This window comes from Pinus tabuliformis, chromosome 7 (genome assembly GCF_031772625.1).
Source record: "Pinus tabuliformis cultivar Carrire ecotype Pingquan chromosome 7, CPIR1, whole genome shotgun sequence".
Lineage (NCBI taxonomy): Eukaryota > Viridiplantae > Streptophyta > Pinopsida > Pinales > Pinaceae > Pinus > Pinus tabuliformis.
Window position 1 is genome coordinate 1,098,180,795 of NC_142293.1, and position 20,197 is coordinate 1,098,200,991.

The following is a 20,197-nucleotide window of genomic DNA, read 5'->3' on the forward strand; positions in this document are numbered from 1 at the left end:
CTCTTCCTTTCATCCTCATACATTTCTCTCACCATATTCATCATGATGAACAAGTCTTGCTTCATTTCTTCATCAAAGAATCTTGTGAAGGAGGAAGATTTTGAGAACTCACTTGTAGAAGTTGTCATTATCGAAATGAACAAAAGAACTTCAACAAAATTCACAAAGAGCTTATTCAAGCAACCTTTAGCAATCAAACCTCTTGTGCTTCAAAGATTGCCTTGAGGTCCTTGGGGTAAGGAGAATGCCTTCAGCCCTTCTTCCTTCTTGTCCTTCTTGGACTTAGCTATCAGTAGCTTTCCCTTCACCTTTGAAAACTCAAACAATAGTCAGTCTACAAACAATCAAACAGTCAAATCCCTTGTACTGTTTAAACACCTTTCAAGTCAAACAAGCAATCTAAAGCTTTGTCAATCAAGCAACTATGCTCTACCAATTAAGCAGCTAGCTCTGATACCACATGATCTGAAATGAGGGTTTAATAGATTGTTATACTTACAAGAACCTCCCACTCCAAATCTTAACAAATATATGATCTAGCTTATGTTGACAATTACAGAATTAAGTACTTGAATTAGGTGTATGTCTTTGTTTATACTGTTTAAGTGCCTATTTGTTCATGTTGATATTAAAGACAAATAACAGTAAATGCAACAAATAGACAAACACACATAACAACAATATAATCTAGGAGTTCACCCTGATATCATGGGCTACGTCTCCTTGAGCTCTTGTCAACTTGACTAGGCTCTTTGGGATTATGGTAAAAGCTTCTTTTACAAGTTCCACACTCAACTCCAAAGGTTTACAACTGAACCAATGGGCTTAGAATACCATCTTATCCCTGGTTGTCCTTACTTTGCAAACAATAGGCTTTCTTAGACTTGATTCCTTCAATCAGAGCACTAAGCTGACTTGAGCTTTTGGATGGCACCAACTCCCTCAGAATTCTGCAACTATCTCTAGAACTCCTTCTTTTGTCTTCAACACATATCAGACACCAACAAACAAACTGATCATTTGATCATTTGTTGTTCTGAAACTTCCCTGTAGCTTCTTGGCTCTTAGAAGTCTTCAGATGCTTCTTAAAATCCCTCCAATGGATTTAGAAGGTCCTTTACAGCCGGAATTGACTATTGGATCACTGAGAATGAGCTCTGGTAGCTCCTGCAACTGCCTCCAACCTCTAGTGGCTTCTGAACTCTAGAATCAACCTTCTTGGATGGAATTCTCCATGAATATGGCTTCTTTAGCTTCTATGGATCATTCCATTAGCTTCAGAAGGCTCTCTTTAGTCTAGCAAGCCTCTTGTTTCACTCTCTCTGAGTTTTCTCTAATTCTTGGGCTCTGCCTTTGTCTCATTGGACTCTCTGGACTCCTCCTTTAAAACTATTTTGTGTTTGCTTTTATGTGGTATCTCCACCAATATTAGCAATCGCACCTAACTCCCACTAAACTTAGCATATCCGCTAAACTTTAGCCACTCTGCTAGGCTGACCGTCAGGTGTAGCCGTTTAACCTTACCGCAATTGTTGGGTGCACATATGTGCGATCTAACCCCGACGGTTACGGACATTAAGCCATAGAGCTTTTGCGATCGGGTTAATCCTAAACTGTCAATTTATCCCATCCATCGAATGACTATCATGTCGTCCGCTGGCCAACTTTCTCGGACAATCTCCACTGTTGACGTGACCCCGCTCAATCCGACGGACATCGCTCATATTGCGCATATTTGCTACACGAACGATATCTGACCTAGGGTGCACGATAAAAAATGGTTTTGCTCTGCTACGTGTCGCCTACTGAATGGAATCGTGTGCTCTTGGTCGATTACCGCCTCTAGCCTTTCACCCGTGCGATATACGTTTATTGCTTGGCCAATACTGCCCATGTGCTTTATTTGGATTTAATGAAAAAAGCGCTTTATAAAGTTTCACGCTTAAACAAAGGTTTTAGCGCTTAAGGCCAAATTTAACCCTTTAACACTAATTCACTTAGAACTGGTGGTCATGTACAAACATTTGTTCTTAACCTTTGTTCTTTAACCCTGGTTAAGGTCTTGGATCATTTTCTGATCACTAAGGATGGATAGCAACCTAATGTAGTGCTCCCATATATACTCGAAAGTACATGAAGGCCCAATCCGTGTTAGCACTGTCTAATGTGAAACGTACGTGGAATGAGGTATCGCACTCGGAATGTATCGCAGACAAGTTAGCAATAGCTGCTATTTTTTACGACGCTGGAACACGTCTCTAGCCTAGAACCTCTAAATGTTTTGCGTTAGGTGACAATGCTCCATTAGGTTAATTGATGTTAATTTTAAGTTGATCTTGATTAAGAATTTGCCTTTCAAGGTTCACCACGTGATGTATTTGAAATTCCTAGAATGCAACTAATATGATAAGCATTCTTTCCATTCAATTTTAACAATGAAAACCTTAGCTAGTAGGGATAGAGCAATCAGATTCTTTTAATCAAAGAGCAGAGAACACATCTAATGCAATTTCCCTAAACTATTCCTATGAACACACACAAACTCTTTCAATGCACAATGCAAGTTTTGCTTTTCAATTCCCTTAATGTTATGATGAACAAAAGGAAACTAATGCACATACAATCAATCAATCTTTTTGAAAGAACAAAGACTTTACGACAATTCCCCTTTCAAGAAAAGATTGATCGATTATAAAATAACTTTGACAATAAATTGATAGTGATAAAGAAATCATTTAAGAAACACTAAACAACCAAGGTCAAAGTAGGGCTAGCAAAGGAAACACAAATTGATTTTAGAGACACAAGCATCATTGATCTTTCAGCAAGTAGAAACAAAAGGAAATTTGGGAAAAATCAAGTCAAAGGAGTGATTTTTGACCTAAGGAGGATCAACGCAGCCTTGAATGGGAGACAGTGCACTTCAGAGCACTGTCCTCAAGCCAGGGCTGCTCTGCAGTGTTGTCTCTTGACCAGACCTGCGCTGGTGCCAGAGAGGCCATCCTAGGGGCTTGCAAGCACAATTTTTACCAAAAAACACTTCAAAAAAGGCTGAAACAAGATCAATGGAAGCAAGTAAAGTCTACTAGGGTGTACTAGGATGAAGGTAAACTACTTGGAATGATGATCGTTCCCTAGTGTGGTCACCAATTTGTTATGTGGAATTTTGCATCTACGGATAAACACAATTTCCCTAGGTGGGTAGCTACACCTAGAACAACAGATTTAAAGTGCTTAACCTTTTTCTATAGAAGATAAATAAGACAAGGGACCTACTTGTTATCTTTCACTTTCCCTTTGTCTCCTTTGTATGGCTCCCGTCGCTCCTTCTCGAACTTAATCTACTCGACAAGTACCTGCAATCATAAACAGAGGACAAAAACCAATCAAAGCAAGAGATCTATCTACTATAAGCAAATGGAATCGAAAGCATTTACACATATAATCATCACACATAAAGACAAGAATATGGGAAAAGGTGTAAACAACTTTATTAAGTAAAAGGAAGAATTACAACCATGAAGTCCGATCCATTGTCACTCTTCCAGCTTGGGTTCCAACCAACATCACATCAAAATCACAACACTCTGGCAGCATAACAATACTTGCTTACAATCTCAAACCTCACACCAATAGTATCTCCTTACAAATTCTCAAAGTCCAGCCCCTGATCACTTAGATGAGTGCTCAATTTATAGGAAAATGGAGGAGGTTTGGTCATAAATGAGGGTATTGAATGGCCTTCCAAACTTAGAGTTAGTTTCCATGGAGGAAGGGATGAGAGGATAGGAGGTTACTTAACTCATTCCCTATCCAATTTCGAGCTCATAGGAGATGATAAGTGTGGGAATCTTCTAGATGGCTCTAGAAGATAAGAATATTCCCAGAACCCTATGATGATTTCGCTCAATCTCGCCCAGCGTAGGTCAAAGTGGGCCTAAGTGCTCTGGAAAGTACCCTGGCATGGGCCTACTTGCACTGAAGCGCACTTACCCCTGACCAAGGTTGCGTTGGTCCCTCAAGGAGGCATTTCTGGAGGGCTTCAGGCCAAGAAACTCTCAGGGAAGGAGGCATTCAAAGTGATGACTTGTCTAGGGCATGTAGCAACTGAATTAGGGTTTGATGAGCCCTAATAGTATTGATATGAATGATGGGAGTGGTGCGACCAAATGGATCTGTAACAGTCTTTCCAATACAAGATTTTGTTCAAGATACAATACCTCATAGATTTTAGCTTGACAAATCTGGCTTTTGATTTTGATAATTCAGGAGGAGTTCTATGATGCTGTAAAACAAAAATGACATCCTTATACTAGTTTGACATAATGAATTTTTGTTCAACAGGGATCAGCTCTTCATCTGCAATTACATCTGAAATTTCTACTATAAAATTAATGTCTAGACAATCAAAATTTTACTGAGTCATCAACTCTTCAAATCCTTTCCTTTCACCAACTTTGTAGGTTTGATCTCCAAATCATATTCTAGCAAAGTGGAAATCCACTTACTTCTCTTACCATATGGATAAGCTTGAGTTAATATGTCTTTTACTACAACATTAGGTACGAAAGCAAAAATGTGTGAATGGATAACATATACCCTCAAATCTTTGAGTGCTTTCACCAAATAATAAGCTTGTTTTTCCATAATGATACTTCAATTCATAATTTCCAAGTGTCCGACTGAAAAAGGAGTTACGCTGTTCATTACCTCGCTGTTTTTTCTACAATAATACTCCTGCAATTGTATGTTCCGAAGCAAAAGTAAAGACCATAAAATCTTTTGAAAAATCAGGATTTATGAGTAGTGGAGCTTGAGTAAGAGCCTTCATTATCTCTTCAAAAGAATGTTTAGCCTTCGATGTCCACTTAATATTACAATCCTTCTTAAGCATCTTGGTGATATGCTTCATAATTTCTGCAAAGTTAGGAATAAATCTTCTAACAAAATTCACCTTGCCTAAAAAAGATTGAATTTCTTTTATGTTTCTGGGCAAGTCTATCTTTTGAATAGCAGCAACTCTACTTGGATCAATTTTAATCCCTTCCTTTGATATTATATGACCCAATAACTTTCCAGATGTCAAAGCAAAAACACTTTTCGTGGGGTTCAGAGAAATACCAAATTTTTTGCATTTTTGAAGAATCTTTTCCAAGTGCTTGAGATGTTCCTCTTCCTTCTTTGAAAACACAGTGATGTCATCCAGATATACAACCACAGATTTGTCCTTTTCTTCTGCAAATGCAATATCCATGGCCCTCTGAAAAGTTGCTCCTGCATTCATGAGTCCAAAAGGCATCTTGGCATACATAAATGTTCCCCAGGGCATGGTAAAAGTTGTCTTCTCTTGGTCATTAGGATGTACCAATATCTGATTATAGCCTGAGAAACCATCTAGCATTGACATCCTTTGTGATCCTACAATGTTCTGTAGTATGTAATCCATCTTGGGAAGAGGATAATTATCCTTTAATGAGGCTTTATTCAAGTTTCTGAAATCAATACATATCCTGATCTCTCCATTTTTCTTCCTTACAGGAACCAAATTAGCCAACCAACTGGAAAACCTCAATGGAACTATGATCTTTGCTTCAAACAAATTTTTAATCTCCTTTTCAATCAATGGTAGAAGTAGTGGATTAATCCTCCTCAACTTTTGTTTAAAAGGATTTTCATTTTCCTTTATTGGTATTATATGTTGTATGATACTAGGATCATAACTTTTCAAATCTACATAACTCCATGCAAAGACATCTATGTATCTTTTCATCAAATCAACATATTTTTGTTTTACCTCAGAAGAAAGATACTTGGACAACTTGACACACTTAGGATTATCTACAGTACCAAGATTACAATTTTCGACCTCTTCATCATCAGATTTTATCTTAGGATTCTTGGCTACATCATTCTGGTCAAACAATTTTTCAAGAGGAATCAACCCTTTAGGAATACAATTGTTTTTCAGCTGAATGACTTCTGTACTGGCTTTGGTTTCAACAAACATATTTTGTTGGTCAACATGAGTAGTTTCAAATTCTTCTTTCAATTCTAGAATGTTTTTGACTTGTTGATCATTGTCAAATACCTGCCAGTTTTTTATGTTATCAGGAATGGCTGGCCTATGTTTGATTTCAATCTCATATTTCTTGCTAGAATGAGTTGGAATTGTAAATTGGCTGGCTGAAACAGCTAAGGAATCTGCAATATTGTTCTGTTCTCTAGGCCTGATTGTGAAATTGTGTTCTTCAAAATTTTCCAGTAACTCAAGAATTAAATTTTTGTATGCTCTCATTCTAACATCTTTGGTTTGATAGGTGCCATTTACTTGTTTGATGACTAACTCAGAATCACCAAAAACTGAAATCTTTTTAGCACCTAAGTTTTTTAAAGCTTCTAAACCCAAAACCAAAGCTTCATATTCTGCCATGTTATTGGTGCAATCAAAATTTAGTTTGTAAGAGAAAAACTTACTTTCATCTCTTGGGCTGATTATCCAAATGCTAGCACCAACTCCATCTCTTCCAGCAAAACCATCAAAGCTCATGTGCCACCAACCTTCTCTGTCAATTTCATCAACTCGCTGATTTTCTGTTTGTTGATTTTATGTTTCATTAGTGATTCCAGTGAAAATAATAGAGGATCCTAACTTTGTTTCCACTGCATAAATTGGAAAATTTTGAGGTTTTTCTTTGTTTTTGATCATATATGTCGTTCTAGATTCTCGATATAATCTTCTCTTATCAACAAAAATAGGGATAGTGGCATTGGACATGTCCATTTGTATGGTTCCCTTGATTTTAGCAGCCCATGATCTAGACAACAACATGCCAAACTTTAGTGGAATATCTGCTACAATTATGTCCATCATTACAGTTTTAGCAGGAACTTGAGTTAAACCAACCACCAGATATTTGATTAAGCCTATACATTGATTCCTTTTAGAATTAAATGAGAATAAATCTTTGTAAGGTCTAGTAATGTCCAAGCCCAATCTTTCCATGATGACCTTTGGCATTAAATTGTGAGATGCCCCTGAATCTAACATAGCATTTTGTAATGTCATGTCATGAATATTTAAACTTACATAGAATGGTGGTACTTCTTCATTTTGTTCATCTTCCACTCTTGGCCCTAAGAAAATGGTTGGATGATCTTCTTGCAGATTTAGAGTATCAGAGGGTCCAACTTGAGTGTTAAGCATTTTCACAATTTGATTCCTGTATTCTGTAACTCTCAATATTTCTCCAAAAGGGACAACAATTTTTATCTTTGAAATCTCATTTTCAAGGCTAAAAACTAATTGAGTTTTTTCAATTTCTTTCCCAGGAACATCCTTCTTTTGGACCATCTACTTTCTTAGGCTGATTCTTATTAACAACTATAGGGACATTCCTATTCCTCAAGTTATATTGCTTTTTCATCTCGAAAATGGCATGATGATATCCTTTCAGGTAATCTGATTGTTTTTTAGTTTCATCAATACACATGTCATTACTAGATTCATCATGCTCTTCTTTTGTTAAAAACATCCATGTCTCATCCTCATCTAAACAATGTATGATGTCTTGTTGATTTTCTGCCTGCATCTCTTCTTCATCAACTAGATAATACTGAAAAGGAGGTCTAACTTGCTGATCGGGCTGGTTTCTTTGTTCTCTGGTTCTTTGTTGAATCCGAACTCTCCTAAAATTAGGGTTTATTATCTATGGTTCTGGTTATGCATCAGGAGGATTATTTTTGAGTTTTAGTTTGTCCATAAGTTTCTCCATGGTTTTCATCATGCTATCATATTTTACATATGAAGACGAAGAAGGTTGATCTTCCTCCTTTACTCTTGCTTTCCCAATCTTTGTCCTTTTTGTTGCAACCATGTTAACCTCCACCTTAACAACATCATTTTGCATGTCAGCCAAAGTGGCAGATTCTCTCTCTCTTAGAAAAATGGAAAACTCATAATCAAAAGCTTCAACATAATGCAACTGAGCAACCCCTAGGGGAGGTTTAATATGAGCAGGAATGGAATTATACACTTTGTTAAACCTTTTTGTAAAGTCTTGAACTGATTCATTACTTTCTTTCTTCAAATTATTATATTCGGTCAATGCTTGAATAGGATTCACCTTACTCCCCCATTTCCTTACGAAAGTGTCTTCTAATTTATCCCAATCCTATATACTTCTTAGGGTTAAGGCTTTAAACCATTTTCTGACTTCACCAATGAAACGTTATACAAACAATGTCATTTTAACAGCTTCATCATCTGCTTCCTCCAAGTCTATGAAATCATTAAATTGGTCAACATGTTGTTCTGCAGTAATTCCCTCCTCACCTCCAAAAGTTTTTATTCCAGTGGAATATCCTTGTGGTAGGTCATGAAGTTGAACAGGTAAGATAAGAGAAGCATATCTAGCAGGGCCTATAAGAGGTGGAGGAGGAGGAACTCTTGCCATTGTAGAAGTAACAACAGAAGATGTACTAGTAGAAACTACAACTGGTGGGGTAATTATCAAACTAGTATGAGTGGTAGTAAAAGCATATGTGATTGTAGGAAAATGAGTTACATGGATCTTCAACTCATAAATAAAAGAACTCTGCTCAAGTAAAGGAATACCAACTCTTCTTTTCAACAATAATTCAAAAGGATCAAGCTATTTTAGTTTTTCTAAAGACTCTTGTTCCAATAATAATTCTAGTGTGTTAGTTTCCTAAAACCTTTCTTTATCTTCTTTGAAAACAATAGTTGTGGTATCTACCCCTAATATTTTTAGATCTAGGACAATTTCTGTTAATTCATTTTCTGATTTAGACCTAAAAAGTGTTTGCTCAAACTTTTCATCAAATTTTATGCCTTCAAAACTTTGAACACCTCCAGGGGGTAAAGATGAAGACCTAAAAAGATGTGGAGTACTTGATTTTGATGAGCTAGCAATTTCTTTGAGAATTTTCTCTGGATCGTCAACTATCTTTGGTGGAGTTGGACCTGGATTGCTCCTTGTATAAATCTTCTTGGGAGCCACCTTTAAGTTGAAAAAGTCAATGAAGTCGCCAAGGTAGAAGTACAAACTTGAAATGTCTGATCTCCTGCTACCTTTAAGAGCTCAGGTACTTTGAAAAGAATCACCCATGATAATAAAACTTTCGAACTCTATCCATGATAACATATTCCATCCAAAAAAACTATATAGATAAAACATCTCTTATACTTACTCAACACATATATAGATCAATTGTATTATGTATTGTCGAACTTTATCATACAATTTATCAAATCTATGTGCATAAAACATATCTCTCCCATGTTATACATATTATATTATTATGATCAACTACATTATATATCTTTTTCAATTTTCCACCTAAAAAATAATAACCATTAGAATTTACCCTTTTCTATGTTGCTTAAAGCTTCGATAAATTCTTCTTAAAAGCCATTTACACCGAGCATATCTTATCTAATACTCCATACTTTTAAAGCAAATATTCTTGAAAATATTTTTAATGAGCTTCGACATTTTTGGTCATGGATTTTTAACAAAAATGTAATGTTTGTGTACTCTAAACACCTTACAAAATTCATTGATGTAGTTAATAAGAATATCGTAAGATTCTTCAAATCTTAAAATTCAAATATGCTTAAGGTATTCAAAGTAATAATGGGTAGTTTCATCGCCATCTTTAATCCAATGCAAACACTTTTGAGTACACTAACATGGTATTACACTAGTTTATTTTTCTTGGTTGGCGATTTATATTAAAAAGAAAAGTATTATAAATTTGAATTATTATGTCATTGCCATAGCAGTGACATCTAGTGACTGGGTTGTATTATTTCTGCCAATACAAGTATTTTAAAGCAAATATTCTTGAAAATATTTCTAATGAGCTTCGACATTTCTTGTCATCAATTTTTTAACGAAAATGTAATGTTTGTGTACTCTAAACACCTTACAAAATTCATTGATGTAATTAATAAGAATATTGTAAGATTCTTCAAATCTTAAAATTCAAATATGCTTAAGGTATTCAAAGTAATACTGGGTAGTTTCATCACCATTTTTAATCCAATGCAAACACTTTTGAGTACACTAACATGGTATTACACTGGTTTATTTTTCTTGGTTGGTGATTTATATTAAAAAGAAAAGTATTATAAATTTGAATTATTATGTCATTGCCATAGCAGTGACATCTAGTGATGGGGTTGTATTATTTCTGCCAGTACAAGTATTTTTTCTTATTTACAATGTTCAGCCTTAAGTTTTGAGTTTTTATAATGAATGACATCAACTCATTGTTGCATGCCCACTCCATTTTTCGAGGATGGACATAAACGATAGGAAACATGCTCTAGTTTTCAAAGTGTACAGTCCTGTAGCACTATCACTCTCCAATCTTTTCATAATGCTAGAAGCAATTATCTCGCTGTCAATCCGAGTATTTGTAGTTTCACAATTTTTTGTGGGTGGTTGGTTAGGGTTTTACGTGCAAATAAGAATTTGGAGCGGTGGTTCATCTTCTCAAAAAAATGAGGAAGGCTAAGAAATGGCTTCCTCTCGCAAGGGAAGGAGCCAAGTTTGTAGTTGCTTTTACAATTTTCATGTTATTTTCTATAGGTCTCCTAAGCATATATCTGGAAATGCTAGAAGCAGAGTATGAAATCCTTAAACTTCCTCATAGTATTATAGATCTCTGATTACTTAAGTAAGTTTCATATGTTGCTTTGACTTATTTTTATTGAGGCATCATCATTTCTATCTTGCATGAATATTCTTGAATCCTCATTTTTCTTTTTCTAAGATGCCTTTAGTTTGAAAGTTTGGAAAGTTTGGCACTGATGTAGTAGAGAGCTTGAATGAAGGACTAAAGTTTCTTTCTCAAATATTCATTAATTTTATTTCCAATCAAGTCCTTATCAATAAATTCTAAGTTAGTACCATGTATGCCTTAATACTTTATATAAAACTCAAGTTTTCAAATGAAATTGTAGCGATATAGTGGATCTTTTAAATATTGTGGCAATCAAGACCAGTTCGTTCTATTGCAAGATACTATTGAAATCTCCCTGGGCCCTGTATCTCTTGATTTTTTATTATGAACTTATAGTTTGAACCTTGAAATTCCATTTTTAGGAAGAGTTTTTTAGGGCTGAAACAATACCTTCGAACCCATTCTCAACCAAGTTGCCTTCACCTAAAGCATATTTACAGATTCCCTTACCAACTTTTGAATCCAAAAGATTTCATCACACTTTTCAAGAGTTATTAAGGATGTGTGATGCTGATTGTCAATGATTTTAAAGGAAGATTGGTAGCTTCAAAAGGTTCAGGGCATTGAAATCATTGGTCATAAAAAGATTCCGTGAGAAGGCTTGAGTTCTAGAAAACTAGAAAAGTTGTCAAACTTCCTGGTCAAGATTGTTAGTGCTCTTCTTTTACTAGAAAAAGCAAATTTCTAACCTAACAATTCTCATAAATAAATTATCTCTTGATATGTTACTTGGCCCCCAAAAATGTTCCTTTGTAGAACTTAATTGTGTAATTGAAAAATGGCCTCAAAAACACACTGCACGGAAAGTTACAGATTTATAGATTTTCTGTATATAGATATTGTACTCTTTTAGGAATAAAAGAAACCATATAATAACATAACCAATTTTGTCATTGTTTTTCTTGTGAGACAGTTATGTCTTCCTCTGATAGAAGTGATTATTCATCATCTGCTCAACAATATATCTTCTTACTTATCATTTGTGCTATGTTTTTATGGGACACTGCAACCCTTTTCTTTTCTTTGTGTTATTGATTTGCTTGAATGAATGAAAAGAAGGATGTTAAATAAACAAACCCAAAGACATGATAAAATGAGTCTATTCGTTTCGACACCATCCTGAGGCTTCCTTATCTTTTTAAGTTCTTTATCCTATACCTCTTGTCAAAAGGGTTCGTTATAAAAGTGAAGACCAGAGTACTCTATTTCCAATGCATCCATATGACCTCATACCATGGTTAAGTTCACATATTACCCATTACTAGGTATGGTGATTTGGTGCCTAATATATGTGATCCTTTTAGTCCAAGTGAAGAGAGTTGATGAATTTACTCGAGTTTTTGCCATCATATCACTCGTATAAGTTTTTTACAATGTTTTAAGTGTTTTGCTGAGTTGAACATGAGTGTTTGGATGGGCTGAATAGTCAAATTGCATAACTATTAGAAAAAATGTTACGAATGGTTTGGGAACAATTTGGGAACTTGGATGTGAAATGGGAATGATTGTGATTGTCATGTTTATTTGTTTGATTTTTCTATTATGTTTTTTCCTCTATTCTGGCATTAGGTTTTCAGTTGAGTGTGAATTTTTTTTTTAGTATGTGCACTTCGACCATTAGTAATGTAGGTGGGTTGTTTTCTACATTCTGCATTGTGCAAGTTGTAAATAATTGTTTCGGTGTGTTCTAGATGGTGGAAAAGTATACTACTTGAAAATGTCACAAATTGGGTGTGGTTTCAAAAACCTATAGTTTGTCTCATCTGGGTTTATATTCTTAGCTTGTACATGTTTGCATTGTCAACAAGCAATGTTGTATCTACATATTCAAATAATTGTCTCATACATGTAGAATGGAACATTTAAATGCATTTTTCTATTAAAGTGTTTCTTATTTTATTTTATTTTTTCAATTTTAAAATATAGTAATTGTTGATATTTCAATTTGTAGAGACCAACTTGCAAACTGTACTAGAGACTACACAACTTAGTTTATACTGGGTATTGTGCCATGTGCATTTTATGCAGACATTTATGTTTCCTGGTACCATATTCTTGTCACTGCTAGCAGGAGAACTCTTTGGAGTAACCAAGGGCATGACCTTGGTTTTATTTGTTGCAACTCATGGTGCATCATCTCGTTATTTATTGTCAAAATTGATTGGGAGGCCCATTTCTTTTTGGTTGTGGCGAGAGAAACTAATATTTTCCCGAGCTCAAGTATACGTTTTATGTACTTTATTAGATACTTACATACTATATGCATATTGACAATAGTGACACATCTGCTAACCTTCCCAATACCCTTTTTTTCTCTGGCATCCTATTTAAGTCTCATATGTAATTATTAGCTTCTAGTGGGAGAGGGGGGAATTGAAATGCCTACATTATATAGGAATGCTCTACTTAATTTATAGCTAAACATGCAAGTGTTGTAGAAATTTATCATTGATGTCATTGGTGTCATTAGATTATCTTATGCTATCTCGAGGAGAAAACTGACCACCAACTACTTGGAAACACCTATTATTAATTGTTATAGAGTGGTTGCACAACCTTTTGCTCATTAATCCTTGAAATGCCAAAATTTAGTAACAACTATAGTTAATAAAAATATGGACTTGTTTTATAACTCTTATGATATTAGGAAATACAATTCCAAAGTTTCATCTATTATTTTTAACTTTGCCTACACTTTATTGTAGGTAGCTCTACACATGGAAAGATTGTTGAACTATATGATCTTCTTAAGGATAATACAAATGTTACCAAACACTTTCATAAACTTAGCATCACCAATTGTGGATGTACCTTATCACATTTTCTTCTTTGCAACATTATTTGGTCTTCTTCCAGCTACCTATATTACAGTTCAAGTAAGCTACTTCATCTATTGAAATTCACAATTACTGGTTTATATGTAGAATTTCAAGTCCCCAGTTCATTTTTCATGTTGTTTATGCAAAGCTCTTTTTCACAATCTAATTATTGTTTTAGAACTATTCACAACTTCACATGTTAACTGTAATTTTTCCATCTTGATGATTTTAATATATGTTCCTTAGTAGATTTTAAACTACAAGATGATTATAGTTACTAACCAGTTTGTATTGCATTGCTTAGTAGTTTATTGTTTAGATGCCCTATATCGAGAGCTTTGAATATGGTATATGCCACTTGTCAAATAGCAGCTTCTTGTCTCTATAATACTTGTCTCTCTTGGTAGAAACAACGATCTTTTTGTTTTCATGCAAATAGTTCTAGGGAGGTTGTCTTTACATATGTGATTATGATGATTGCTACCAAACTACCTATTCAATAATTCAAATCCATGTATTTTTAACAACAGTTGAGTTTAAAATTTGGATGGATTGATAAAATAGAATGGTTTTGTTAGTAATTTTTGTATTTCTTTAGTGAAATCATCAAATATCAATAAGCAGGACAGAACGTGCACTGATTTTCAGTTGATTATTGATATATCTAATTTTGAGATTTCCTTAAACTGTTTAGTAAGTTGGATGTATAATTGATTTGTTACTGTTATTTTTGCAGACTCGTCTAACTCTTTGGGAGTTGAGGTCTATGACATATTTGTATGATTTTAATACATTTGCTGTATTATTTTTTATTGGCTTTGTAATTGTTGCTCCTACAATTATAAGCAGGACACAGACGCATGAATAAAATGGAGTTTATCTAAAATTTTAGGTTGTTGTTTATGCTATGGTTGGTACAATGGGAATTAATTTGGTTCTTTAGCCCTCGACTAGGACAACCTAGTCATTGAAAATTGTTCCAATTAGGTAGATTCAGAGGGCCTGTATAGGATGTTCAATTACATTTATCAAGGAAATATTTTGCAAACTTTCTTGAGATTTCATTGATTTATGTCCTGTGTTTATTGGGCCAGTTTTGTTGATAAGCTATCTTTTTCACGGAAACAATAATCATGCAATTTTGAAGACAACCCTTCTTATGCATGCTTTGTAGCATGATTTTCTGATCTGCCATCACAACATCTTATACTGCTTGATTTGTTGTTTGCTATATGAACACACTTAGTTTTTGGATTTGAAGGTAAGGGTGAGAGTATATAACTAACACATATTTAGTTTGCTACATAAATCAACAAATTGATGATGTTGTTTTGCAGTTTAGGCAGTTTTGACAATGTGGTGTTAAATTTTCTTTAAGTGTTCTTACAGTCCAGGCACTTTACAATTTCGTGCTGTGCTGACATCTTAGCAATAGCGTGATACCAAGGATGACTCGCCTTTTTTCGTTTTTGTTTTGAAATGTGGATCTCATATTTATAATTAGGAAATTCACCTCATCTATTTAAACTTAGGCTTTCAATTTGTACTTGCACATTTGTTCAAGAATGTTACCTTTGCTTGGGACTTTGGTTCGAAAGTAGAGAGTGAAGGATCTTGAAGATGGGATATCCCATGAATAGTTTTATACTGTGTTATGGATGTGGATTCCAACTTTATTTGTTTAATTTTTATTTTTTATATGGACATTGGAGTTAACGTATTTGGAATGTCTTAGAAATCTCATACTCATGTTTATGACTATTAGTGAAATATGTGGATCATGGTTATACAATTTCTACATATATAGCAAGGACTTTTGAACTTGTTCAAATACATGCAATTTTTGATGACTTTGCTTATGACCTCATAATTTAGAGTGAGAACTCAATTATGTTCAACAAGTATTTTTGAATTTAAATCAAAAGTTTATGCTCAATCAAGCCGCCCCATGTTTATCTTTTGTTTTAGCATTTCAAGGTATATTTTAGATTTTTAGTTTTTTGGCTTGAAGTTTGCATCTCGAAGTCTCCATTCCGATAGTGGTGACTCTAATCAGAATGCATGTTAACTTATTGGGACTTTTATTTTACAAAATTGAGTTGCGGTAAACTTAATTCATATTCTTTTTGTCGATACAAAGAGCTAGTAATAGTTTTCAAATTCTATCACTTCACAATTAAAGTCGTGGAAATCCATGGTTGCGTGTACAACTTTTTTTGAGAAATAAAGTATGTAATCAAAATAAAGTGGCTAAACAAAGACATATCTTTATAATAGACAAAGATATAAAAAAATGCACATATCTTTATAATACACAGATATTTAATTTGTAGTTTGGTATTATATTATAGTGAAGGTTTAATTTTTGTTTTGTTTTAGATTATATAATTTTAAGTAAATTACTAATTTGTTTTGTTATTTAAAATATATTTTTATTATATACACTAAAATTATACAAATTAAGTAATTCAAATTTATAATTACAAATAAGTTTCAAATTAACTTCAACAACATAATGAGGGTAGCCACTCGTCCTCTGTTGATGCCAGCAACCGAGATACGTAAGAGGATGCGGCCATATCTATTACTCGCTCTTTGGTGCAAGTTTTAGCTCCAGTCACCCTGGATATGATTGCAGACCAATTGCACCATGTCCAACTAAATATAGATATTATGAGGAACCAACGCTACGAGGATTGGAATGAACTGGTGGCTTACATCAATGATGTACAACATGTCCAGAATGAGATCCTGGACAATTTGGAAAGCCTTCAATGAAAACACTAGTGCACCAACGATCACCTTCACACTCTAGGCGCGAGGATAAAACACATTGACTTCCACATGCATGATCATGCAACTCTCTTTGTTGCCCCTCCTATTTTTTCGCCCAATCCGCCTCCTTGAGAGGTTGTTTCTTATTGTAGATGTGGCTCAATTTTGGTAAATGTATGGTATGGCCAGTAGGCCAAGTGGAAATAAATTCTGGTATTGGGTGTAACTGTTTTCCTCTAGGCCCTATGCTCTCTAAATTTGTCTGGCATGAGAAGAAAGGGTCTTTGGAGATGAATTTTGTACTTAGTTTCCTTTCGATAATATAATGCAAGCTTATTGACCGACAAAAAAAATAATTCAAATTAACTAAAATTTTAAAAATCCGAAACTTTTAAGAATATGACATTCCGTGGTACGAAGTTTATATATATATATATATATCCTCTACAACCTTTGCTAAGTGGCGACTGTAACAATTACTCACATGCCCATTCACGAGCTATATGCGCGACATGCAGGTGGAACTGGACATTCCCCTTTATGTGGATTTAATTAGTATTAAATGCCCATAATGCTTTATGCGGATTTAATTTAGTACTGCGAGTAGTGACAATGGTTTTTTCCTCAAGTGTGTAATGTCCCCTAATAATAAAAAAAAATAATAAATCATAAATAATATAATATAATATCAAAATATAAAAAAATAAATGATAAACAATAAAGAAAATATAATAATATTAAATAAATAAAATAGTAAGTAACAATACTAGATAAGAAAGAATTAAATTAAGATAACTACAAAAATAAATAAAGTTATCAAAAAACAAAAAAGAATAAAATAAGAAAGAATTATATTAAGAGAATTACTAAATTAAGTTAAACTTAAAATAAATAAATAAAAGTTGCATATTGACACATGGAATAAGAAAGAATTATATTAAGAGAATCACTAAATTAAGTTAAACTTAAAATAAAGAAATAAAAGTTGCATGTTGACACATGGAATATGTGCATGTGGTTCCCCTTCCAATGTTTGCTTTATTTAATATACGGTGAGGAAGATGAGAGATCATTCCATGATTCTATCATCCATTCTCTTGGGAGAAAAGTGCTGTGAGACAAATGATTTCCTAGCAATAGTACGTTGATTGAGGGCTCGGGGGTGGCCAGTTGTAGCAAGATTTTGTGCAATTGAGCCTATGGTTGGGTGGAGAGTCGTCTTAAAAACTTTGTTGCGTTTAGCAGGTTTCAAATAACGTTCAACTCTGAAATCACAAGTAAGGAATATCATTGCCACAAGTAAGTTGTCTATGCTCATATTTCCGAAATTTTATGTTAAATAGTTGATAAATTGTGTGTTGATTACAAATCGCATAATTAATCTAATTAATTGTATGTTTTAATTTCGAGATTGTTACATATGGTATTAGAGCGGGTTCAATGCTGAGTGACCTCGAAAAATATTAAGCCTATAGAAATGTAAAAACAATAAAAATAAAAATATTAAAATGGTTAATGATGGAAAAAAATAAAAAAATCGAGCGACACGCATGAGGTGTGATTAAGTGATAAGTTTCACTCGAATTTTTTTCCTTTCTAAATTTTATATCGTCATGATATAATGAGTATTTTTTTTTCCTTTCTAAATTTTATATCGTCATGATATAATGAGTATTTACTTTTTGCGGAGTATTTAAATGTAATAATTTTAAGAATATATAAGAGTAATGGATATTTAAAAATAGTATTTAAATTTGTTATACTATATGAAAACAAATTATAATATATAATTTTTATAGGTTATTTTTTTATTATCGAAATATATATATATATATAAAGAGCCCTATATTATTTGAAAATAATTAATGCCCCCTTCCTCCCCGATATGAAGATTTGGTGGGTCCCTTGTTGTGCTAGTTCCTTATTTTTCCTTTCTTGCGATGACCAATCTTGAAACCTAGTTTATGTGGTAAAACCGTATTCTCAATAACCATGGATCTTGTTTATCATAATAATAATAATAAATATATATTTATATATATAAATCCAAACGCCTTTGACTGCAGGTTTTCCAAAAGCCGATGCGGCTAAGGAAACGTCAACATTGAATGCCGTTGCGGGTAAAGAAATGTAAACATTAAAGAAAGGTCCTACCGGGATTTGTACCCAGGTTGCTGAATTCAAAGTCCAAAGTACTTCCAAAAACAGACTCAACAAAACCACGACTTTTAGTGCACACAACAATTCGATCCCAACTCTATTGTTTTTCTTCAATTTTCTCAAATGAAGTGGTGGTGAAATATAAATGTTTAAGAAAAGGTTGTATTATGTTGAATAATTTTAAGTAAATTTAAGTTAGTTTTATATGTGATAAGGGTTAATTTAATGAGTTTAATCATTTTAAAATATATTAAGAATTAAGGAAGTCTAAAGTCAAAGCTTAATTATGGTTATTGCAAAAGTGAAAGGTTGAAAGTTTAATAGTGGTTATTACTTCAAAAGGAAAGATTGAAGTGTATCAATTTTTTTGTATTACTTTTGCTTTTGCATGAATATATTATTAATTTAAAATATGATTTTGTGGGTGGTTAAAATTTTGTAATTGACATTCGTGTAGCAAGTTAGTCATATTGTTTAAAATTATATTGATACACTATGGTATTATGTATGAGGTTACGGTTCTAGTTATTGTTATGTCAACATATAAATGTTGAAGTATAATGTTGTGATGATGTTTTGTGGTGTGATGGTATGTGGTAATTGGACATAATTCTGACGAGAGGGTAATGATGCATATGTGGTGCTTATTTATTTATTTTGTTATGATAATGATGTTGTATGTTTATGATGAATATGATATGCATAGGGATTTTGATGTCATGTTGAGGTATATTGACAAGTGGTTCATTTATTATGCGATGATATGTTTTTTATGCTGATATGTTGATGTTATAATTTATGAGAGTACTTTATGTGGTAATCACATGTTGATTTCTCGATATGCAAGAGTAAGCAATACTTTACTATTCAAAATGTGATGATTAACAATGATGTTATGTTATCACGATGAAATGCAAGGATTGGCATGTGGATTATTTCTATCATACTATGGTTATTGCTAATGCATTGGTTGTATGTTGAGATGTGGTGATGGACAAGAAATCTACAAGTGGGCCAAGAGGGCTAGTTTATTTAATGATCTCGTAGGAGCCCATACCTACGAGGGAGAATATGTAACACCATATGGGTTGTGAACAAACTCAATCAACACTACATATGTTAGTGGTTCCTTTGTTTTGTATAGCTCTTGAGGGGTTATGGGACCATCTTGAGGAGGCCAAGTGCTTGATATTGTAGGCTAGGTGCCTAGTATTGGATTAGGATGCCGAAGTCTAGTGGGGGTGTAAGGACTTCGATGCCTGGGGCTGTGCACCTTAGTAGTTGTGAAGGGAGTGGGCTAGCCTTGCGAGATGCTTGGAGCCATTGAGTACCGTACCAGATGTCTACCTTGGGGCATATGAGGTCTAAGTTAGGCACGAGCCTTGGGGTTAGCCTTGGACTAGGATATAGACCGGGGAGGCTTATGCCTGGGTCCGAAAGTGGAAAAAAGGACAGAGATTCCTTGAGATTTCCCGGGTGTTGTGAAAACTTTCGATGCCTGCTGGTTATACTAGTTCAGCAGAGGGTGTAGGGCAAACATGAAGTAATAAATAACTAAATAAATAAAATGTTAAATAATTCAACTTAACTTCGGGACGAAGTTCCTTAAAGAGGGGGAGTATGTAATGTCCCCTAATAATAATAAAAAATAATAAATCATAAATAATATAATA

At 33.9% G+C, this 20,197-nt stretch overlaps 1 protein-coding gene across 1 annotated transcript; it reads left to right on the top strand.

Moving 5' to 3' along the window:
- Positions 1 to 10,323: 10,323 nt before the first annotated feature.
- Positions 10,324 to 14,457, top strand: LOC149251383 (putative membrane protein At4g09580). Its single transcript, XM_089453869.1, is given in 6 exon segments — positions 10,324 to 10,468; positions 10,617 to 10,679; positions 12,697 to 12,773; positions 12,775 to 12,990; positions 13,476 to 13,646; positions 14,326 to 14,457. Coding segments are annotated over 6 exon segments (804 nt in total).
- Positions 14,458 to 20,197: the final 5,740 nt, after the last annotated feature.